Here is a 24,983-nt window from a genome sequence, read left to right as displayed (position 1 = left end):
GACTCATTGAAACAGCCATTTAAAAGCAGAACCTCCAGTGATATAAATCAGCAAGACTTCACTTCAGTGGAGCTCTGCTAATTTACCCCTGCTGGGAATGTGGTTTTGAGACTTTACAGAGTGAAAAAGAAACTAAGGAAGCAAAATAAAGATTCTAAAATATTAGGAAATAAAACAGCTTGAGAATGCTATGTTTTCTCAACCATGCAAAAGAGAAGCCTTTAGGTTACAGTTTGAATTTAATATGTTGCTATTTGATACATGTTCACACATGCAGGATGTGTGATGGAGAATTTAAATGCCTGTTGTGAGAAAAATTCCCAATATTTCTTTTTATCTTATTTCTGTTATGGTTATTTCCCAGTCTGTTTCAGCCAAAATTCAGTGAGATCAGACCTTGCTAAGGATTTTTAGAACACTAGTGCTGAAAAGGTCTTCAGCTACACAGACAAAAAAACAAAACAAAAAAGAAGGAAGGAAGACCTATTGTATGTTGAAGGTCAGACGGAAGTTCAGAATAACTTAGATCTTGTCCAGTTATTAAGGAGATACTCTCCCTCATCTTTCAGTATGAATGATAGTGAACAGGGAATATTTGGAGGATATCTGAAGAAGGATGAGGAAGGTTTAACAGAAACCATCATAAGTAAGGCAAATTACTACTATTCACTCTGCTGATGTCAGGAATCCTGCAGTAATCCCCAGTCCAAAATCTCGCTCAATTGTCACATGAACAGGCAAGCTCGGAAGCAAAACTCTTCTCTGTGTGCAATGGTACAAATACATCCTAAGGGTGAAGAGAAAATGTAACATGAAGAGAAACAAAGGCTTCATGGTCAATCAACTTGAGCAATCAAGGATGAAGAGAGGTGGCATAAACATGACAATTTTTGCAAAAGTAACTTTTTGTTAAGAGAAGCAATTTCACACTCGGGGAACAAGTCATGATCTATCTAGATTTGCACAAAGTAGCTCATAAAGTGCGCAGTTGAGAATTAGTGTCTAAAAGTTATAAAATAGAGAGTAATTCAAGATGATTAATCTGAATGAAAAGCCTATGTAAATGTTAAAATGGAAGACTGTAATGTTGGAAAGGGATTATTGGAACTTTCAAAGAAGATTTTAGGCACATTTTGTTGCAAATAATTGTTAATGACTTTGAGCCAATAAACAGGTTTGCCTAAATAATAAAGGCATTTCAAAGTATTGACAACAATTAGGAAGCTCATATAAGAACTGGTTTATTTATAAGCAGAGTAATGGAATTTTAGCACAACATATCCAAATCAATACTTTATTTTGTGGAGCTCATCATTTGGCAGCAGCAGAGAAACAGAGATCCAGGTGTGTTGTTAGACAGTAAAACAGCTGTGAGCCTCAAATGAGAGAGAACCACAAGAAATCTGAGACAAGCCTGAGATGCACTGCAGATATATTTTCTTTAGAGTCACTGAAGCATACATCCACCATACAAGGTACTGCCAAGGTCCTTTGTACATAATGTATATTCTGATTACTCATTTTCAAATCAGATTTGAGGTAATTTGGAACAGATCCAGAGAAGGAATACTGAAATGATTGAGGGAAAGGAATACAATCTTATGAGAGCAGCCAGAGAATCACATCTTGTTTTCCTGCTTAGATAAAACATCTCTTCATAAATGTATATGGGAATGTAAAAACAGGGTGGGAGTAATAAGCTTTAAACATTAAAATTGGTACAAGATCAAAGAGAGAACTGGTCATACAAAATTTAGCATGGTTAAAATCACTCTCCAATTTCAATCAATTTAATAATGTTCAGAAAAAACAGGGTAAATCTGTTTCAAGATGAATCCCAGCAGCCTTATGAACATTGTATGACAGAGTACTGGTGTTCTGGTGCAGTGTAAAAATTCTGGGTGTTGAACTTAATCACCTGCTCTAAGAATTAAAAAGACAATTTATCTTTTTGTTTTCTGAGTTAGGTCCATTTGTCCATAGCCATATTTTTGCTGTTTGCAGTTTGTCCCAAACGTCTGAGTTTTCATTTGTAACTTAATGTTACTGTGGAGGATTTCTTGTTTCACCCCAAGAAACACCAGAATGTGGTCCCAGTTAGAGAGAGAATCCTGGGAAAGTGCAATGCTACTCTTGGTGGTGTGGAGAGATTCGTTATGACTTACTTGTGGTTGCTAAGTCTAAATTGGTTGGCAAATGCTTTGCCTTGTGTCCAACATGAAAACCCTCCACAGCTTAATGGAACCCTCCCATTATTTCTAATACGTGTGACATTCCTCTTCCCAAGATAAAATGTTTTTCATTCCATCGGCTCCAAAAAAGTTCAATAGTATGGAAAAGAAAAAGGCTGTTATCCTTGGCAGCTTCTGCCTTCTTCCCTCAGTGTTAAACCTCTTCATGTTTCATACATGAAATACCTTCTGATGAGCATAGTGGAGGTGCTTTATGGCCCATGGTGTGGAGCACATGCTTTCTGAGCAAAATATCTATTATAGTGGCAACTGTGGAGACTTGGAATGAATTTTCTATGTACCTCCATGAAAATTTCAGGCAAGAGTTTTACAGGAAGATGATCCTTCTTTTGTAAACATCAGATACATTCAATACAATCAAATGCAAATGGACACTTCCTCCAGCTCTTTTAAAGTTTCTATAGATTAAATTTTACTCTTTCTTCAGGCATTGCCTGAGTGGTACTTTAAAGCCAATAAAAGAAATCTCTAAAAATTGATTAACATCTAATTAAAGATTGATCCTATCAAATTATGTAGTCTGTAATTTTTATTAAATCAAATCTTTAACTCTTGTCCTCTGTAGGAAAAAAAAGGAAAAAGCACCATAGTTTCTATCAATAAAACTTTACTACAACAGGGAGCAGAAAAGAGTTTTGAAGTAATACAGCTGGATTGAAAACATGTGACAGCCTACAAATGTGCCAGAAATCCAGACAACTTTTGTTGTGAATGAGCTCTCATTTACAGCTTTCCTCAACAAAGAAATAAAAGTAACTTCCACAATAATAAACAAATCTGAGTGAACAGTAAGATTAAATGAGTGGCAGTAACTTCCTGCTACTCTTTCTTTTCTGGTACCTCTGGTAGCAACAAGCCAAAGTGCAACTCCAAAGTCACTGAACACAGTGGGAGGACTTGGAGAGCACTGAGCCAGACCCTGGGTCCAGTCCCTCCCTCTAAAATGAAAAGCTTTTCCAAGAAAACAAAAGCTAATAAGTAAAATTAAAAATTCACTTCCAGGGTACTTTTTTTTCACACGTACATTGGGCAGATGCAGAAGGATGAAAATTAACCTCAATATCTTCGAGGAAGGAAATTCCTTTAGACATCAGAAAGATCTAAAGTCCCATGATTGCTTATCCCTCAAAAAGGGATCATACAGGAAATAAAGCATAAACACAATGTGAACTGAATAGAATGATGGATCATCAGTATGACTTTTTCATTAAAAAATATTTAGGTTCAATAATCAGTACTATAGACCCTGATTATATAAAAAACCCAAATAACTGGATCACTACACTAAGTTTTATGTATGTCAATGACTAAGAATGAATATTCTTAGTCTTGACTTTGCAAATGACTTTGTTCTCAAAGAATATCAAAGAATGTCAACTTGCAATCTAGAATAAGTAAGGGGTGGAGGATTATATTAAAAAAAATAAAAGAAAAAAAATAAAAGAAAGAAAGGTAACTGACTTCTATTTCAATATCTGCTCAAAAATGTACTTTTAAATGTTTAACACTTCCAAAAAAGGTGAGTCTTGGTAGTTGTTTGGTGCATCACATTTGCTTCCTTCAAACACTTGGAAAAAAATCAAATTTCTATTAATATTATTAGTCATTGCCCAAAAGTGCTTCTAGGGATAGTTGCCACACCATGTCTTTAAAAATTAAAATCTTCAAACCTCAGTATTATAAATCTCAGTATTTTAAGTAAAGAGACTGTATATAGAAATGTAGCCTATTGAGTTACTCAGACCAAACTTTTTATTAAAAGCAAAAATTGTTATTTTTAGGCCAATTAAATAAATTCTTTAGTCATACTGCTTTGATAATGAAGAAAAATCCCATGTAAATAAATCACATCTGATATTTTTATAATTAAAGGTAATTACTGATCTTAATTTAAAATATTTAATTGAAAAAATCACACAGCTTCAATCACTGCTCAGTTTAGGCGTCAAGAATCACTTGAAATGAATCAACACACTAGCAAGCAACAATTTATGGATGACTTACCATTAAGGACATTCTTGCACCAACCTTTACTTCAGTCTATCTGCTTGAAATAGGTCCCATAAGAGTTTGAGGACAAGATTTGTCCTGAAAGTGGCCAATTCAGAGCTGTTTAGACTATATTATTGAATCAATTCAGGAAGATGTTTCAGATAGGAGCCTTCATAGACAGCAGTGGGAGGATGATGCAGCCTCTAAACTTCCACAGGCTAAATCAATGGCAGGGATCTGGCTAGGAGCAGCAATCTTGCCTTAGTAAAAATGTCACCTTGTAATTACACAGCTTTTTTCAGAAAACCACAGACTTTTGAAATAGTTGTGAGTTGTTTAGGCTTTTTGGGGGGAAAAAAGGAAAAAAAGGAAAAAAACTAAATGTAGAGATAAGGAGGAAATGGGAGAAGAAGAAAAAGGAAAAAATGGGATAAAACATTACTTTTCTAAGGGACACAGCTATCTGGGAAAATAAACTGCTTGGGACGAAAGCTATGTTTCTACAGATGCTCCTGTCCTTGTTTTCACCACTTTTCATATCAGTTACACTCATTTGACCCCCTAGGCTGAAAGCCAGGGCAATCTGCTGAAGAACATCCAGGCTCTAGTCCTGTCCTGTGCTCCAATTTATTTACTGGAAGTGCATCCCTGTCAGAAGATGCAATGGAGCATTGCAGTGCTGCAGCCCAGAGATGTCTCTGACCTGGGGCAGAGCATCCTCCTTGGGGAGGATTGATCTGACCCAAAGTTTCCACATCAGAGGGGAGAGATAAATCCCTTTACTGCACAACCTGCCAGGGAAAGGCAGAGTAGAACATCCTCAATGGTCCAAAGGAAAAATGGCCATATTACATGGAACAAAGAGCTTTCACTGTGAGAGGTAAAAAACCCAGCCCCACCAGGAAAAAAAAAAAAAAAAAAAAAAAAAAAAAAAAAAAAAAAAAATAGAAGAAAAGAAAAGTAATTGCAGCTTGGTTTAGTTTTCTTGTTTGAATTGGTGTTAGGCATTTGCTGAGCTTTTTTCTCCCTACTAATTTCCTGTCAGGATTGGCAGCCAATGACTCACTTGCGTTCACAGATGAGTATCACCAAAACATTAGTCTACAGCTCCTCTGCTCAATACTTTGATTTAATCACACAAAGCAACCCCCACACTGACCCCAGGAGTGCAGCATTATTCAAAGCACTAGGCAAAAGCAAGGCCAGGTGTCTTCCCTTGATGGCTGCAGATATTGCCATAATAGAAGCTCTAAAATCAGGCATTCCAAGTACCCTGTCTGCACAGCAACTCCCAGAGTTCATGGCAAAGAAATAGTGAGCAGCCATGCAAAAGAACTGTCATCTCCCCAAAATTTAAAGGAACACGATGAGCAGGGCTGTGTTGGAGAGCTCATGTCTGGAGGGCCAAGCTGGCAAACCAGTGGGTCTGCCATAGATTCTCATGCCCTGGGACAAAGCCTCTGTGGTTCATTTTCTGATCAGCAAAGCCTCTGTGGTTCATTTTCTGATCAGCAATGTTGAATCTGTTTCCTGTGCACACAGAATATGCAGGATTCAATGGACAGACACAAATTAGACAAAGCAATTATGGGTCCTTGGGTTACATTTTAAATCTCAAGGTTCCACATACAACCTTGTGTTTCCAACACAGCAGATATGCAATACGTGTTTGCATAGCAAGGAGCATGTAAGCAAGAATTACATATGTTACTGAGAAAATGAGGAGGGTTTTTCCTGCAGCTGGCTTCCTGCCTACCAAGTTATGGTGCATGGCTAAAATCCTTAATGTTTGACATCAGAAACTGCCGTGCAAACACCAACCTGACTGACAACTTCTCTAATGGGCAAATCAGAAGTAAATGAGAAAAAGGGAAGACAAGTGACCCAACGAAGAACCAACAATTTGTCATTTGGGATGTTTTATTAGGCAGTTTGACAAATTTCCTGCTGGTTAACTGATTAAATTTACATTCTCTATTTTTAATCTTTAATTTATTTCATACTCAAATATGATTGTTAGCCATTAATCAATAAGGTTTAAAGTGCTCATGATTAATGGCCAATGCTTTCAGTATAAATAAGAGATTCTGTGATGCTGGGATTTATCTGGCTCTAGAGATTGCAGGATTGCTCTGAGTGCTCATTCCTTGGTTACAATAAAGCGGGACTGGGAGAACTGATGAGATTCTGTGCCAGTGCTGTGCTGAAATGAAACGAGAGCAGCTATTTAGGATCTGCACGAGATAATGACAAAAAAGAAACCAAAGGATTAACAAGACTATGCCAACAAGTAGCGCTGGAGAAATTAATGAATCTCCGGGCTACAGACAAGCAGGAATTTACAGCACCTATATGGGGAAAAGGACCGAGGCAGGTTGATGGAATGAGCAGGCAGGGCCGTGGGGATCTGTGGGGACGCGGGCAGAGCCGAGCATGGGCCGGGGGCAGCGGGAGCTGCAGGCGGGGCAGCGGCACACCAAGGGTTAACCCGGCGCCTCCGTGCATTGAGATGCTAATTGTCAGGATAGTGCATTACTTGAGGAAAGTAATTTGATTACTCGAAACTCCCACGAAGGAGGCGAGCTGGTGTCCTTCCATCTGTCGGGCTCAGCGCAAGATGATGAATTGAGCTCCGAATTCACGTGTGATGAAGTCACTGTCAATCCCCGGCAGCCCAGCCCGCTGCCATGCCCACCGCGCCGAGGGTAGCACCGCAATTCAACTTTCCCTGGGAAACCCAGGAGGCTCACTAACCTGTTACTTGCCGCTGCTCGCTTTTGGGCTTTTTTATTTTTTTCCCCTTTTTTTCTTTTTTTTTTTTTTTTTTTTTTTTTTTTTTCCCTTCTCCTTCTTTATTTTCCCCTCCCCGTTGTGTGGCTCAGCGCTACAACTGAGTCATTCGGTGCCCGTGGCCGTGGGCACGCCGGGCTCCGCTCCGCTCCCCGCTCCGCTCGGCTGGTGCAGATGTGCGGCCGGCCCGCCCGCGCCCCGCAGCCGAGGAGCGTTCGGAAAGCCTTAACTATGCATAGATCTGCCGAGTGAATGTCTGCTCTCATTCACTTGCTCCTGTTATTTGATTTCTTGTAGGCCTCTGCGGCAGAAATGGAGAAAATAAGGTAAGTGAGACAGTTTATTTACATCTCGTTGTAGAGGAGGAATGTTCTGTTGCTCAATGCACACAATACAGGCTCTTGGAAAATACCTTGCTTAATGCGATCAGAGTAGAATGTTGGATTGCATGATGATGCAAGGCAAGCTGTGCTTTAGAGACAAAAGGAAAGGAATGTGGTTGTTCTAGTAAATCTGTTTTGCAGGGATGTCAATTCAGAAAGCATGTTTTACACACAAACATGTTTTATTGCCAGATGCGGAGAGTATTTGATTATATAAATGTTGTAGCCACTTGTCCATTTACTGCAAGAGCCTGCCATTCCATTTAATGAGCAAAGTGGATCAATAATTCATGAAAAAGCTGAAGAAAATATAGGCTTGACTTCAAAGCATCTAATTAATGTGGTTTGTTTCAATATAGCACTGTAACATTGATGTTCGATTTTTGTTTTATATTGTATACCAGCCAGATAAATCTCGTCTCCTCTGTGTTTAAAATGTTGTCATACTGTACCAGTTTCTCAGCACATCTCTCTGCTTTAAGCAAAAGGAGATGGGTTTTATAACATAAGTTTTCCATCTCATGTCCTAGTGCAAGTCTGCTTTGGGGGGATATTGCTTTTGTGTATGTTGTTGAGAAAGAAAAAGAAAGCAGAAAGCATTCTAGCCCTTTTTAATAAATTAATTAAAAATTAGTAAAACCTTGTGTACTAACACATTGTCAAAGTAATAGGTAAGAGATTAACTTTTTACTACCCTTTAAATACTTTATGGAACTTGTTTTCATAATCAAATACACTGGCCATGATCTTACTTGATTTTGTTGGACAAGCCTAAATTCCTTCTCTGAATCTGGTAACTCTGGTTAGTGACAACTCTTGTCCAAGAAAAACTTTTCAGATTCCTTCAGTTTGAAATGGCTATCCTGAGTTATTAGAAATACAGAAAAGTTCTGAAATTCAAGAAATAGCTGGGCAAATGAAAAACAACAGAAATTTGATCAAGTGTTTAATGAATTCTGGGCTGGAAACAGAATCCTGTTTTTCTTTTGAGGCAAAGGAGGTTAAATCTCTTACAGTGGACATGAAGCTGCATGTCCAAAAGTTACTAAGAATGTATTTTTAAAGCACTGATACACTTTTGTAGAGCCTCACGACAACAGAAGTATTGTAACTTTTGTGCTGAAAGAAAAACACTGTGCAATGTACTATGGATTTTCATGTGTTTAAGTACTATAATGTTAAAGCTGTGAGTTTTTCCTGAGTAATGCCTGAGAAAGTGCCTCAGTACGTGGACTGGTGTCTAATAAAATTCCAAACAATCACCGAAAGTGCATGCACACTTCTGTCATGAATGACTCTCTTGGAAGATGCAAGTGAATATATATTTACATCTTTGCTGGATAAGCAGGTGTGCACAAATGCAGTCTAATCCTTGCAATACTTTCCTGAGCATGCCTTGGCCTCTGCTTTTGGTCTTGCTTCTTTTGCAATAATGGGCTGCAGAGCCCAGGAGAATGAGCAGAATGTAGTGAGAAAAAAAAAAAAAAAGAAAACCAAGAATTTTTTAAAATTAAAATAAACATTTATAAAGTTCCATTTTCCAAATGGCACAATTTTGCAGCGGTCAGGCTTGCCAGTCTTTACCTCAGTACTCCCTGAGTACCACACAGATGGAAAAGTCAACCTTGCCCCACTGAAATGAAGCAGGAACTTCACTATTAACTCCACAAAGAGAAGGGTCAGGCTCTCTCAGGAGTTTGTTAAAGTATTCTGTTAAAAATTCCCGTGTGCAAAAGTTGATTGTGGCAGAGGTTTTTGTCCCCATCAGCCCAGCAGGTGCAAGGGCAGTTCCAGAGCTCCCTGTGCTCCCAAGCAGAGCAGCAATCCAGGCAGGACCCAGGGCAGGAGCTGCTCTGCTCCATCCCAAACTTTTCCAGGCTCCCTCCTCATTCCCTTGGATGCAAACTGCCAGAATCCTTGGCAGTTTAAGGAAACTATCTGGAGTCCTTATCTTAAGTAGCTGGTAAACTCACAGCCTGGAGAGGATTAGATTTTTTCTAAACTTATCAAAGTGTGGTACCCAGGTAAAAAACAAATTACCCTGTGTTTCAACCACAGTGGCTTCAGAGAGGTCATGAAGAGAGATAACCTGAAGCTAGGAGAAGAAAGAAAAAAGCGAGAGGAAAATGGCAGGCTGGGAGGAAAGAGGTATTTTTTGTTATATGCAGAAAGCAGTGTAACATGGAAAAAGCCATTCCCACATGATACTTCATTGTGTTCTGCCCTGTCTCCTGTGCTCAGCTCCTTCCCCACCCTTTTTTGCTACCAGCTGAGGATGTGCCATTCCACATCACCTGGGATGTGTTGGCCCAAGGACTAGAGGTTGAGCCCACACCAGCTGTGGAACTGGGGTGCATGAAGGGTGCAAGGCTCCTGCAAAAGAGGGAGGAGAAAGGGGTTCTGCAATGAGAAAAAAGGAAAAAAAAACCTTGTTAGAGAAACAGGACAACAGGAGGAAGGTGCATAACCACAGGACCTTGAAGCCAGGTTGAAAGCTCTCAGGGTCAGGGCAATAGGGGTTTGCATTCCACAGTGCTCTTCAAGAGAAGACAGTCTTTTAAATAAGAACAGGTGACAGTCCTTGAGAGCCCACAGGGCCAAACATTTTATAAAGGCAGCTCTGCAAGTCTTTGAGTGAATTTTGTACATTCCCCAGCCCAGGAGAATGGGGATCCATCTGGGGCATCCCCAAGGACTGGGGCAGCCAGCCCCATTCAGAGAGAGGGGTGAATGAAAAATTGGTCCACTGGTAGCTTTTGCTTTGTTCAGCCATAAAATTCATTGAGCCAGGCAGCACAAGAAGCAGTGCAAACTAATACAAGTCTGATTGTCACATTCCTTCACTGAGAATGTGTCCAGAGCAATGTGATTCGTCTCACATAAGGCAGCAATAATTCCCTTTACAGAGCCAGGAGCTGCTGTGACCTGCAGTGTCACATGCTGTCCTTTGCAGCAGGGGCTTGCTGTCACTGAGCTATGTGTGGAAGGAGAAGTAGGAAGCAGGGGTGGGAGGTTGTCAATATTTAGCCTGACACAGGGACACCTTCCTCTAGAAGCAGAAACATGCAATTTTGTGCTAAAACTTTGACTGAAAAGAATCAGTTTTTGCAATGAAGTCTTCTCACTGTAAATGTTTCTTAGCAGTACAGTGTTCATAATATTTCAAGGTACCAATATATTAGGCAGGAGTAAGGCTAACTACTAATCACAAACCTCTTGAGGATCTGCACTTATGTAGGTTGGCTGTGTATGGTTATAGAGTCACTTTAGGCATTAATTACTTCTGACTCCAGCCTTTTAAATACAGTTTTTTGGATCTGGTTCTTTTTCATGTCTATAAACAAGGACCGAAAATCTTAGCTAATAAAGTGAATTCCAAATGTACCTATACTATCTTATTTTGACTCAGCAGTGTGCTATCTTTGGTGCATATATGCAAGAGAAGCACAAGCCTTCCAAGCCTGAGGCCTTGTATGTCTGTGGTGGCTGGCACATAAAATTGCCAGTAGGCTGAAAAGTACTCTTTAACTCAGATTGAACCCATAGAATGGTTAAAAATTGCAAATGAAAGACCAGTTCCACTGCAGCTCCAGTCCAGACTCCTGGCTACTCTTTCCTTGCTTCCATTCTATCCTGCTTGAAATACAGGTTGTAACAGTCAAACTTTCTGGGTGAGGATGATGTAAGGTTTGGCAAAACAGATCTCTATAAATACTTTTTACACAATTATTGATGAGCTTCTTAGCTTCCTTACACTGAAGAGTATGTCACTCCACAGGAAATGTCACTTAAAGAGACAGATATTGTTCAATAAAAGCTTTTCCTTTTTTTTTAATGCACTCCTAAAATTTCAGTGACAATTCAGAAACTCTGTAAATCAATAGTCTTAGTTCTAAGCTTTCAAGATCCACAACAGGCTGAACTGTATATCTAAAAGTACACAAAACAGGACACATCATCACCATGACCAGCTGCCAGGCTCACAGTGCCTCCAAGGAGGCTGAGTTTCCACTTGACAATATAATCATGGTATTCCTCAACTGAGGATTGCTTTATTTTGGTAGCATCAGTAGGGGCACTTTACTAATTACCCAGAGATCTCTGATAAAAGTGACCTGTGTCTCAAGGAACCTGTGAAGTAACATCTTTATTTCAGTGTAGTCCTTGTTTCAGAACATATGAAAGCAAAGGGGTTTGTTTTGCACACACAGCTGGTAGAAAGTCAGCAGCTTGATCCAAGTCTCTTGAATTTTTAGACTTGGACTTTTCTCAAGCATGTTTGAGTTCATCTGTGGTAAGGGAGGAATATGGGTTTCTTCAAAAGGAACATCAGAGGCACATGCAGTTCTAGGGAAAAGCCTCTGCCATGGTTTGCTGGAAATGTAAATACTTTCCTAAATGCCCACCTGATCAAGCTGCTTTCCTTGCACTTGGTATAAATATAGCCCTCTTCATATGCTAATGAACACACTGCAATTTCCTGCCATCCCCACCTTGTCCTTATTCCTCTCTCAGCCTGTATCTACATTAATTTTACCACATACTTGAACACAAGGGGAGGATTTATTTTCCCAGAAAGTTAACCAACAGACATGGTTTACTTTGCCCTAGGTCTGGTCCTCACATCCACAGCTGATATGCTGGGAGCCACTGCCTTGTACAGAAGCAGAATGCCACAGGACAGCAGCAGGGCTGTGCAAGAAGCAGCTCCACCATCTGCTCAGCAGTGTCTTCAGGCTCTAGTTGATGCTGGGATGTGAAACCCCAGCTGTGGACACGGGCAAAGAGATGGAACAGGCAAGCTCAGAAGAAATAGAGCATAGGGAAATGCCAGCATGAAAGGGCCATGAGTTTGGGGTCATTAGAGGTGATTGATGGTAAAAAAATCATCAAGTTGGGTGAATTTTGGGTGCATTTTGAAAGATGGAGAAGAAAAGGAAAAGGGTAAAAAGGCTGCCTAACATATATTCAAACAGGTAAACCAGGTTCTCATTTCCCCTCTGTTTTGGAAGCTGTTTTTATCTGGCAGGCAGCCCCAGCAGAAGTGACAGCCCTGCCGTGCTGCTTTCAGCACATCTGGCTTGTTCCTGCTGCCATCCAGGGTGTGACTGTAGCTAAAGCACCTGTCTCTCTCTCTCCCCCTGGGACTGCACTCAGCTTTGGGTTTGGTGGTTGTCAGACACAGCAAGGGGAGCAGTGGACACTCACAGATATAGTCACAGCCCCCAGGGGAGCTACAGCCCTGGGCTGGGATGGGCTGAGGCACAGAGCTGTGCTGATCCACCTATTCCAGTACCTCTGAGAGTGTTGTTAGGGCTGCCAGAGGCACAGTATGCTTGTGCAGCTTATCACGTCTAATTTCCACTATTATTCCCTGTGCTAGTCAGGCAAACCAGCACTAGCTCAGCTGAGGAGGCAGTGTGGCTGCTATGCTGTGCTACAATCCTGTGCCCTGAGCTTCTGTCTGCTGCTTGGGAGAACAGTCTAAAAGGCAGTGATGTCAGTGTGCAAGGAACCATCCCCATCAGCTGATGTAACAAGTGTTGTGTTGTAGCATCCTTTAGCTCTAGATAAATACTGGGTGAAGCAAAAGCTCCCACCGCACAAGGAACATGACAGAGACAGAGGGCAGAACAGATTCAAGTTGAATGAAACCAGGTAGAGTTGTGTAAAGCGGCCTCCAGGGACAAGTGGGAGATGAGCAAACATCTGAAGAGACCAAGGAAGTAGGTAGGAGTGGATGAGCCATGCCATCAGCCAGGAGCTGCAGTGAGTCATGGGGAAGAGGCTGGACCTCAGTGATGCCTAGCTTACAAATAATGATCTGCCTACCCCTTTCTTGCAAGGCAAAATGCATCACTGAGCAATGCCATGAGCTTCTCAGAAAAGAAAAATAAATAAAAGGAGGCATTTCAGACAAATATTTAAGAGAAAAAAGAAAGAAAATTCCATTTTGTATAGTGCTTGTGATTAGTTCAGAACTTTGTATCACAAGGAGCAGAACTTAGAGAACAGTTTCTTTTTTGTTGTTGTTGGGTTCTCCCCCTTCAATTTCCAAAGACACAATTATCCATTATTCTAAGAAATTCAGAGGTGGGAAAATTGGATGCCTCCCCTTTATTGCTGTTAGGCTTCAGTTTATGTAAGCACTTTGACCAAAGCTACTGAGGGATGTGTGCTGAACACTAAAAGCAGCAACTTGCAAAGCAAACAGTGGCAGCCACTGCAGCAGCAACAAAACAATCTTATAAGCTGAAGAACATAAGAGGTTTCATGCTATGAACCCCAGATGGTTCAAGGACAGTACAGTTTGTGAACTGCACTTAAGTGTGCTCTGTGGTGAAATCAAGTAGATTTTGAATGCTTGCTGCTGCTACAGCTCACAGACTGATGAAAGAAAGGAGATAACTTGTCTGCAACACTCTATTACAGGCTTTTTGCAATTTCCAGCTCTGCTGCTGCTGGCATGGCTTAGGCAATTTAATTTACCAATCAGTTCTTGATTTACACACAAGTGACTTTAGAATGCATTCAAATAAAACCTGTATCACCACATTTGATGCAGTGTTCTCTAAAAATCAAAAGCATCTGAAGTATATCAAAACTATTAAGCTTTTCATATTAGAAATTGGAAAGACTGAATTGTCTTTATGTTTTAGTGATGATGTAAAGCCAGCTTAGCATGAAGTACAATGTGCTGAAAAACAGACAGCAGATAGTGAGGTGTAACCATGCTTTTTGGAATTCAAGAATGGGAGAATTGTATAATATACAGAGCCCTCCAGCAGAACAGCAGGATCATAAGTGCCTGTAGCTCCTTGAAGGATTTCTCTCTTGTGTATGATCGTCCTGCTGCTTGTGTGAACTGCACAACTGTTGTTATTCAGCTCTTCCAGGAGAAATAAGATCTGCTTCACTGAACAGTGTGGAGTCACTGCTCATTTCTTGGTTTGTAGTAATGTTTGTACTGGCATAAAAATGAGGGTCTCCATGTCACATGCAGCTCTGTCATTCCTTAAAGCATGACCTTCTCCAGATATGCATTTTTTAAGCTCTGAAAGTCATGGAAAAATCAAATCATCATCCTGAGCTTGCCCAACTGTCACCATGTCAGCAAAACCAAAACTGAGAAGTTGTGTTCAAGTGAGCATACACACACAACTCATGCAGCAGACCTGCATCTCAGAGGGCAAGCAGTATTTGAGCAGCCTGTTGGCAAAGCAGTGGCTGACTGACTTACATCACATGCTAGGACACCACGACTGCACCAATGCCATTTCAGCTGTTCAGAGCAAAATGCAAATTTTTACCACCTTGCCTTGATTTTTCCCACTTTCAAAAGAAAAAAGAGACAGAGGAGGAGGATGTTGTAGCTTCAAATTTTTTTGGGAGCTCTGAGCTCTTCAGGGAGTCACTGCTGTTCTACAAAGACCCTCACATTCACAAGAAACTCTCATGACTCAGCAGCTCCAAATTGCTGCCTGCTGTTCAAGGCCAGTTTCATATCCATGTCAGAGCAAAGGGCCTTAACTCTGCAGCTTCCATACAAATCAGGTCAAGCAAATAGCTCATTTTATGTTTCTCTTAGCTATGACTGCACTTAGATAAAAGAATCAATTTAAGGAACTGCTTTATTTTTAAGGTATTCCAAGAACTGGAATTCCCAGCAATGAATGGCTACTTTATCTTTTCCCTTGATACCACCCAAGAGCTCATTCTTGCAGCAGGCAAGAAGAGGAAAGGCAAATTGAAGAGGAAAAGCAAATTGAAGAGGAAGGCAATCAGCACTCCTCTTTTCTTTCTAGCTTTCTAGTTCAAAAAAAATCTTGCTTTCTAGTTTAAAAAGTGTTAAATCTTTCTGCTACTATTTAACTCAGGTATGCTGGCTTAACCAAGGTATTGCACAAATTATCACAGTATTCAATGCTCTACCTATACAGAGTAATCTACAGATAAAAAAAGAAGTTGCCTATATATCTGCATAATTGGTCTTACTGCTAAGAAGTTCTACAGATGTGAGTGTTTGAAATTACATTTAAGTAGAACTAAATGTGTGCCATGTGACTTTGCACGTGCATATTTAACTAAGTTTGTAACTGCTGGGTCACTTGCCCTTTGAGATATGATTTCGTCTTTTTATGAAGCCTGTCTCTGACCTGTAACAAGCAAGAAGTTCAGAAGTTTCTAGGGAGTTAATCAGAAACAGTCCAGACCAAGGTGTACCAAGTTCATTCCAAGATGTAGAGCTGATCCATGAAAAAATAAATATTTTGTAGATCTGTCCAATATTCTTATCATTTCAGTGTGAAACTACTAACAAGGTGCATTCATGGAGAGAAACTCATCCTTAATGATGGGGAAAGTGCTGTTTTCTATTGGGAAGTTGGATTTTTGAGGCTACATTCAAACAATTTATAGCACTGAAACAGTTCTGTTCAAATTCCAAATAAACAGTATGTTTATTTTTGACTCTCAGCTTATGAATAAAAATGATGCCTTTATTTGTATTTGCATTCAGATTTAGATAGATAAGAGACCAAGATATAAAGAAGGAAAGATTGAGTCAAATACTCTGAAGACTGGGTAAAAATAAGAAAAACAGCAAACTAGCCCAAAGCAATGCAAGCAGAGTGATGAAAGACAGAGCAGCAATAATATTTAACTAATTACTTGCAAAGCAACATCATACCTCAACACTCAGAAAAATTTGATTGTCCCAGTCACAAAACTGACCAGGAAGTTTTTACACATCCCCAGATGATCCTCTGTCCTACTTCTTCCCAGTGCTGAACTCAAAGACAGGCTGTTGCTAAAAGGGGTGCATGACTGACCTGGGTGATTTCTGCCCAAATCTGCCCAGCAGCTGGCCCTCAAATCCCACATTGCCCTCTCCTTGCAGCCCCGCAAGCACAGCTCTGGGCAGAGCCACACAGCAAAGGAAACACCTGGGGTCTCAAGCCACATCAGCAGCGTGACCCTGACAAGTCTGAACCTCTCCAGTTCTAAGCCTTCACAAGCCTTTTGGAAGAGAAATAGAAATACGTTTCCTGGCCTATCTCTGTCCCTACAGTACCAATGTCACCCATTGCAATGGGCATGAAGGGCAGATTTCCAGGTAGATTTTCAGCCCACACCTCAAAATGTAGTCTAGAACAGCCCAGTTAATTCCAGTCTTTGCTCTGGAGCCCCTACATATGTGACAAGCTTGCAGAGGTCCCCAGGTAAATAGGGCTGATGGAGGTAATGAGAATGATGGGATTTTTTGTTTTCTCACTTGTGGAAGGCAAACCAGTACCCTTGCTCTGCAGCTGGAACCACTGCAGCCCCCTTGCTAAAATGGCATTCTCAGCAGTGGAGCCTTCCCAAAGCATATTTTCATGGCTGCTTGGTCCTGTTCTATTTCTTCGCAAGATGCTGACATTGTCTTGTCTTTACATCAAATGCTCCTTATCAAACTCTTTCCCTCCAGGAGGCACCAAGAGCAGGAAGCCTCTGGGAGATACACAGCAGACCTCAGTTCCATGTGAAGGAAGGACCAAGAGTCTTGGCTCTTCCATGAAGAAGGCTAATTAGTCCTTTGTGTAACTCAAGGGGTAGCTCTGGCAACAAACCATACGAGCAGGAGAGGGAAGAAATGAGTCATGGGTAGAGGAGACTGACGTGAGTTTCTTTGGGCCAAATTTAGCTGACCTGTACTGTTCAGCAAGAAAGCACCTTCCCTCCCTCCCTGCCCCACTTCCCTCCTTCTCAATCTACAAGAGAAATCACAACCTAAAAGTCAAGATTTTTTTTCTGAAAAACTAAAAATACTCTAAATTATAGCACTAAAGAGGTACTCTGCTAACAAATGTCAGTTCACAGGACTAAAGCTGTCTTGTCTACTGCATATGATGCCAAAAGTTCTAGATGATGGTAACTTCTGAAAACAAAAACATTTTTTTTCTCTGCCTTGACAAAGCTGCTGATGCAGAGTTTTACAGTGACTGTAGACTTCAACTTGCTTTCCTATAACTGTGTTATGCTTTTTAAATTGATAAAGCCTCAGCAGATTCACTTACTGGAACTGACGGGCTTCACATGCTGTGAGCTTCTGGAGGGTTTTCTTTACAAACTAGAACTGAATATCATCTAAATGTAACAGAAAAAAACCTCCAAGAGAGATGTCCCATTAATTCCAGCACACAGAGACTTGGAGCAGTTTGAGAAAAACATTGTTAATCTAGACAGTTTGGCTCAATATAGTTTGCTTTTAAGAACATTTATTTTCATCTAAAACCATTCTTTTTTAATGCAGTGATAACCCTCCCAGAATCCAGTGTGGAAAACAACTTTTATTATAGCCTGAGAATGTGAAGCAAATAAGCATCATTTTACTTGGACTCAATGAACATAGAAAGTTTGACTTACAGTTTTGATAGTAAAATTTTAATGAATGCTTTTCAGTAACACAATGTGGACTGGACTTCTCTGCTGTGGCTTTAAGTTACTTTGCATTCTCATCTGCATCCCCCAAAGAGAACTCCAAATCCTTAAACAGTAAAAACAAAGTCTACTAGGATTTTCATCTCAAGGTTCCTATAGCACAGAACTACTAATTATCAAGGCAGGCAGAGCAGACAGTTCTGATCAAATTTCCAGCCTGGATTTGTAGACCATCCCATCTCCTCATTCATCATCTCTATAGGCACAATATTGGGAAACATCTTGAGATATAAATAGGCATAGATATGGCTGCATGCTGAATTCTAAGTAACTGAATTAATCCATTACTGCATCCTTGGAGGACTCCAATTTTTTCCCAGAACCACAACTCCTTTTTGAATGTTATCTACCTCATTATGCATAGATTAGCTACATTACATATTGGTTTGCACAGACCACACAGAAGCTGAAGAGTTCACTACAGCTTTGCAGAGAGATTAATGTAAAGAGACTGAAGAAAACAACACATTCTTTTTTTCTATAAAACTATGCTATTTATACTTTTTTAACATTTATGTAAACAATAAATCACTCCCATGATGCTCCTGTCATTCATATCCAGAGTGTTTCCAGCTATAAGCTTGCATTCATGCACCCATAGTTGGCATACAGCTGCAGCATGGATTTATGGCACAATTGTTTCCTTATACTTTTGTTGTGAGCCACTGAACTGGAGACTGGTTAACTACAACATTCACAATGACAGAAGGCATTGTTATTAACAGCAGAATCAGTAAAATCAACAAAAACTATTATCCCCTTACTAGTGGAATTTCTTTTGTAGAAAGCTCTTAGCTGCATTTTCTGCTTTTACCCTGGCTACTTTCTTCAGCACTAGAAATAAGGACATTGGCTTGCAGAGTCATTGCCAAATTTAAGGGCAATTATGCAATGAAAAGAGGAAGTATGAGAGGTCAGAGATTGTACCTCTGCTTGAAATGCAGGTGGTGGTGAAGGTGCTGCCATGACTGAGATGAAAATATGGACTGAGGTCCAGAGATTTGAAGTCTCTGATGGTCTTGCTCTGCAGACACAAGTTGCAGTCAGTCATTAGGATGCTCTCTAAAGCAATGTCAAAGTTCAAAGGATTTCCTTTTTTTTTTACTTTCTTTTCATTTTTTGAGCACCAAGTCACAAATTACCATCTCCTCACAGAACACTCACCACTCTTTCCAGAGTAACGAAGAGCTGGAGTTAGAAGCTGGCAGTCTTTCATGGGCAATGTGTCAGACTGTATTTTTTGTTCCTAATTTAGTTTAAACATGCTGGTAGACAACATTGAGAAGCTGGGAGCCACTGCCTCTCACAGATGCTTCTATGAAGATGCTGTGGATCCCAAATCCCAGCCCTGTGCTGACCCTGTCAGACTGGCAGGAATCCCCTGATGTCTGCAAACCACTGGGAGCCCTTTAGAAGGAAAATTTTATAAATGTGCAGAATACTGCTTCTATTTTTTTCCCCTGACTCACTCATTCTGCATTGCTTGACATTTTAACATATTGCCATATTAACCACCAAAAGTCTGATCTATGAGCATGACTTCAAACGTGTATTTACAAGAGTAGAGATGCAGTGGCATATGGACCACCAGCTGGTGAGAAGTAAGAATGGTACTTTGTGGAGCTTGAGTCACTAAGTAAATTAAATTTAAAAAAAAAAAAAAACAAAAACGAAAAAACAAAACATCTCTACAGTCAAAAAGTTAGAGACAAATCTTGGTTTCTTCAAACTGGAGTACTTTGAAAGGACAACAGCAACAGGCCAGTACTGAGAAAGCACAAATCTGGAGGCATTAAGTAAGCTAGGAATTATGTTGTTTATTATAAGAGGTATATGCAAACAAGATGCTTCCTGCTAAAGCTGTAAGAAATAGTACCACAGAGGGAGTGATGTGAGACAGAAAAAAAGAGTGATGACAGCCTGTTCCTCTGGAACAGGAGGGATAAAAATCACTTTGAGACCGAGGGTGACACTGGGGGAAGTGTCTTTCTTACTGAGGTCATATCCACCTACACTCAAATGCAGAAGTCTCCAGCCTTTCTCCCCTCCTCTCCTTAGTCTGGTGTGTTTTTCACATGTGTTTCCCACCCATTTGCCTTCTGGAGGGATTCTCCTCCTGCTCCATCAACATCTTCACCCTTTCCCTTCCAAAATGTTGAGTTAGGTCTGCAGAACATTAGCCTCTGGTATTTTGCAACCCAGCAGTTTTTAAGAGATTATTCTCTTATTTATGTCACCTCAGCTTGGGTGCTTTCAAGAAGTAGTGTGCTCCTTCTCATCCTAGCTTTGACCCTCAGACTATTATTTTTCACCATATTACTCCAGAAACAGCTGAATACTCCATGCCTAAGCCCATGCAATTTTAAGAGAGATTAATTTTCATCTAACTTCAGAGACTGAGGTTTACTATTCTGCTTTAAATCCAGTCTCTTTCATTATCCTTTTCACTTTTTCTATTTCCCTTGAAGCCCAGGTGATCAGAAACCCAGGTTTCATAGGAGACTTCTGCAGTGTCTGTTTGCAGTGCTCTCACCACTGATCTTCCCCACCTGTGCTTCTGTCAGCCCAATTGTTCTTTGGCTTTCTCAGAGAGATGCAAGAAGAGGGAGTCTCCTGCAGCTCCATCAGTTCAGCTGTGAATCGAAAACTATTTTTCAATAACTGGGAACTTTTTGTAGAAAGTAGTAAACAGAAAAAAAAAAAGGTGATTTGGCAAGGGGAAAGATTCATAGATAAACTTTTTTTTTTTTGTAATGGGGAAGAGAGATATAGAAGGAAAGGCCTGTTCCTTCAAAAAAAAAAAAAATAGAATATTGTCTGGGATCTATTAAATAACAATATAACTAGTTACCCAAATAATTTTTTTCATACTGGAGCACCAAACAGCTGAAATACAGAAGCTGCTGAGGGCACTTACGATAGTAAATTACTGAAATGCTTCTCATGGTTTATTTTGCTGAATTAGGGTACTAAAAGGAGTGTGTTGCATTATTTCTCTATTGACTCTTCCACATGTGATTATTTATTATTAGATGCATAAGTACAAATCAGACAGGAAGGTCAAGTTACTAATGGCTCTCACCAGCTGTACAGCAGTGTTGGCCCTGTAAAGGTGGGCACATTGTTTACCTGCATAATAACAGTGATGGGAGTGAGCATTAGAGTACTTGAACATCAGCCACATTTTTAAAAACCCTTTAAACCAGCATGCAAAACATTCACATTGTAAATGTAATGTATTACATTTGGAAATGTAATGTAAAGGAAATAAAAGCCACGCCTTTTTGCCTACCCTTCCCTGAACAAAGAGCAGAAGTGAGAGAAGGCTCAGCAGTGAGAGAAATCTGAAATCATTGCTTTTGCTGTGGAGGTTTGTTTGACCAACAAAGGAACTTTTGCACTTCTAGATGTCATCCCTCTCTCAAGAACCCTCTGAGGCTCCTGCAAGTATTGCTGCCCTCTTAAAGGCAAGGCTGGGAATGAGTAAGTGACTTCTCCAAGTTCTTTGAGGGGTTTCTGTCAAAGCCGAGAGACCACATACAGGGATATTTTTGTAATAAGATAAAGAGAGCAGAGAACATGGAACAAGGGAGCAGAGCTCTTGCTCGAGGAGCAGAATAACTGTTTCTGAAATGAAGAGTTTCAGTCTGCCAAGGAGCAGGGACAAGTTCCAAAGCAGAACATTCCTCAGCCAAATCAAAATGCTCAAGGAACCACTTACTTCTTCCCTGTGTCACAAATTATTTCAAGAAGACTGTTTTTTCTTCACATTTCCTCTCCACAGCAGAGAACCCTTGTGAAGAAGGATCCAGATACAAAGACTTGTTCTTAACATGACCCCAAGTACAAATAATCCCTGCAAAATCAGTGCTACTCATTACACAGATAGAGGCTCCTAACATCACTTAGGGAATATTGGATAAGCATCATTGCATATATTCTTGCAAGAAAAGTATTATTAGAAATATATTTGAGCTAAGTCCACCACCAATATAAGCAGACTCAGCTGCATTCAGATCAAAACAGTTACTGCTGTCTCTACAGGTAATCTTCAGAATGATTTATTCTGATGTTTTCCTGTGCATTAAAAAAGGTCATCCAATCAGGAATGAAAAACAGTGTGAGATGAAGGCAATTAGCATGAGTTCAGTTTCAATAGTGGAGATTCCTCCCCTCCTCTTTCTGACACCTTTCAACTTCAGGGAGATAAGCCCAATTCTAGCTACCACTTCTATGCCCTTTTCAGTTTATGGTAATTGCTGTTGTGTAGCATCACAGTATTGGGACCTCTGCTCTATCCTTCTCCACATTTTGTGCAGGCAGTAGGAGAATTTTCTCTTGATTTATTCTTATAATAGCTTCAACAATGTCAGAATATTAGAACTGCCTATTATCTAAAGGTTGCTTTGCAAATTCACTTTAAATGAAAATGTAACTTTTCAGTCATTAATGCATGGAAAGAAGTTGTAGTTAAAGGAGGAGATGGATGGTTGGGAAGCTTATCCATTGCATTTAAAAGCAAATCATCACTGACAGAATCTAGGTGAAACAAGCAGCAGAAGAAATGAAAAGACAGATTGAGACATCAATCAAAGAGACTTTCAGATCCCTTTCTTTTTGCAGGGACAACTAAAGCAGCTATTTAGAGGGATGTAACAAAACAATGAGAGTCTTTTGCCATGTGGGAAAACTTGAGGCATTCAGTCCTGCACCCAGAAGAGGCAGGAGAGGCAGGAAGCAGAAGTGGATATTGGCAGAAACCTGGAGATGCCATGGGATACACCACACACGCACACACACATTCCTTATAGGTCTGAAAGGCAAGGGTTAAAGAAACCAAGATGGTTGTTTAGTAAGAGAGAATTTTGTATCCATGCTGGAAGCATCTTTGCAGGGAAGTTTTTGAAGCAGACTGGTCTAAGAAAAATATTTTATTTCTCAAAACTAAAAAAAATGCAAAAAAGGTACTGCAAATCTCTCAGAGGGGATTTAAAATTTCAAACACTGTATGAATGTTACCTTTAACATTTTTAGGCCTCAGTTTTCATCTGTAAAATGGGAATGGTGGAGAGCTGTTTTTGAGACTAAGACAACATGAAGTAAGGATATAGAAAGCTATGAGGCACCTCCATCAAGTGGTTATCTAATTCAAATATACCAGGTGCAGGTAGGACAAGAGAGTTTATTGATTAGTAGGGCACCAGAGGAAGATTCAGATCTGCAGATGACTCATTGCATAAAAGTTAATATTTGCTCTTTGATTCTACGTCATTAAAAGCTCATGAGTTACTTCAGTCTTTGTTAGATAAATAAGGCATTGCAGCAGTTTCTCTGTAGTTCTTCGCATTTGAAGTTGTACTCTTTGCTTTGACATGGAAAGAAACAGTGCATTTTACTTTTTCTGACCCTTGCGTCTTTTGCTCCCATTGTCAGAAACGTTGTTTGGACTCTAAGTTCTGCATTATAAACAGCATTCTTGATATGGATCTCCCATATTTAGGTGCTGTGATTGTTCAAAGGACTCTCCAGCTGGGTAGCAGGACTATTTGAGTGCTAATACAGTGATTGTAAAGAATGGGACATCAGCTCCCATTTTAGAACATAAATCTTGGCAAGTTTGAATGGAGTATATTCAAATGGGAACAAATGGACATTTTCAGCATGTAATTTGAAACAAAACATTCAGCACTTACATGAATAAGCTCGGCAACTGCAGCACCCCTAGCCCAGTGTCTGAGAGCCTGTGGGTGACTGTTCCAAGCCCAAAACCATCACACAGCATGGGAGAGCACCTGGTGCTGGGGTTCTGCAGTGGGAATCCTGCACTCCAGGTCCCTTTTCTGGAGCTACAGCTTTCAGCCAAGGCATTCACCTGCCTTCCTTCTTTATCTGTGGCTCCCAGACGGACAACCCCAGCTTCTCATGGCTTCCAAGAGGAAAAATGCACCATCACTGCATCTGTTCGTGTGTCAGGCTTGGGTACATTGTACATGAGCCTGTGTGCTTATAGACACATCCATTTCCAGCTGCTGAGTCTTCCTAAAATACCCTCTGAAAAGTTCTCCCTAAAATTAATGTTATGCAGAGCTGCTTACACTTGCAATACTAGAAGTGAGCTGTATCTTTCCAACTGAGAGAGTTAAAAAAAAATTTAAAAGCTGTGTAAGGTTGAAAAAAGTGACTTGCAGATCAGGCTTCTCCTCAGAAGTGAGCACCTTGCCTGCTTGTGGCATTTTGCTCTGGCAGAGAAGGTGTCGTGCATCAAATTAAAAGGATATCGAAGGAGACAAGACTGGAATGAGAATGAATAAACACTGCAGCTGCACTGGGAAGGCCTATAAAACACACAGGTGGAAGAATTATTGTCTTCTGACCATTCCTGCAGTACACCGCTGATTATACTAAAGCACAAAGGCTGAACTGGATTTTCTACTGCAGGCTATAGACTCCTCCTTAGTCCTGTGTAGTTATATTGAATTCAGAGAAGAAGTTTTACATTAGTGAAAAAAAAAATAGTAAGGATGCCCAACCTTTCACTGTGCAGCAGCTATTAAAGGCACTGAGAGGACAAGCACACAGTGATTCTTTTTTGATTCCCATTCCAGTAGTGCCACCATCAATGTCTGCAGAGCTGGATCCTAGCAATCACCTCTGTCTTGCAATGGGATGGCCAACTGCTCTGAGGTTCCACCATAAGAGAGTTGCCCCCTTTCTTCAATAGGATAAAAGAGCCATAATCCAGGCAGAAACTATTAATAATGTCAGTGGAGAAAACAAGAAGCAAGCCTAACACCAGATAAACTCTTTTGGAAGACTGATTCTGTTCAATTAGTCATAAGGTGAACATGTTCTCTTGGAGAGGGAAATGCTGATAGAACTGGGTTTGTTCAACCTGGAAAAGAGAGGGCTCCAGGGAGACTTTTTTGCAGCCTTCCAGTAATTAAAGGAGGCTTATAAGAAAGAAGGGGACACACTGTTTAGGAAGATTAATTGCGAGAAGACAAGGATAAATGGTTTAAAGCTATATTTAGGCTAAACAAAATTAAATTGTCCCTTAAAGGGAATTTTTAATACCTTTTTTTTT

At 40.3% G+C, this 24,983-nt stretch overlaps 1 protein-coding gene across 6 annotated transcripts in view; it reads left to right on the top strand.

The window, feature by feature from the left end:
* BEGAIN (brain enriched guanylate kinase associated) overlaps positions 1-24,983 on the top strand; it is a 159,196-nt gene that overhangs the window by 37,667 nt on the left and 96,546 nt on the right. For 5 of the 6 annotated variants that reach the window (XM_054275769.1, XM_054275768.1, XM_054275767.1 and 2 more), the window contains one exon: positions 7,332-7,360. The exons of the other annotated variant lie outside the window; for it this stretch is intronic. In XM_054275769.1, coding sequence (XP_054131744.1) covers positions 7,332-7,360 — 29 coding nt within the window. The remainder of the gene's footprint in view (positions 1-7,331; positions 7,361-24,983) is intronic. 6 annotated transcript variants of the gene reach the window in all.

Source organism: Melozone crissalis, unplaced genomic scaffold, assembly GCF_028551555.1.
Source record: "Melozone crissalis strain CALT ecotype California unplaced genomic scaffold, PUWL_Pcris_2 ptg000018l_1, whole genome shotgun sequence".
Lineage (NCBI taxonomy): Eukaryota > Metazoa > Chordata > Aves > Passeriformes > Passerellidae > Melozone > Melozone crissalis.
This window is presented reverse-complemented; position numbering and strand designations above follow the sequence as displayed.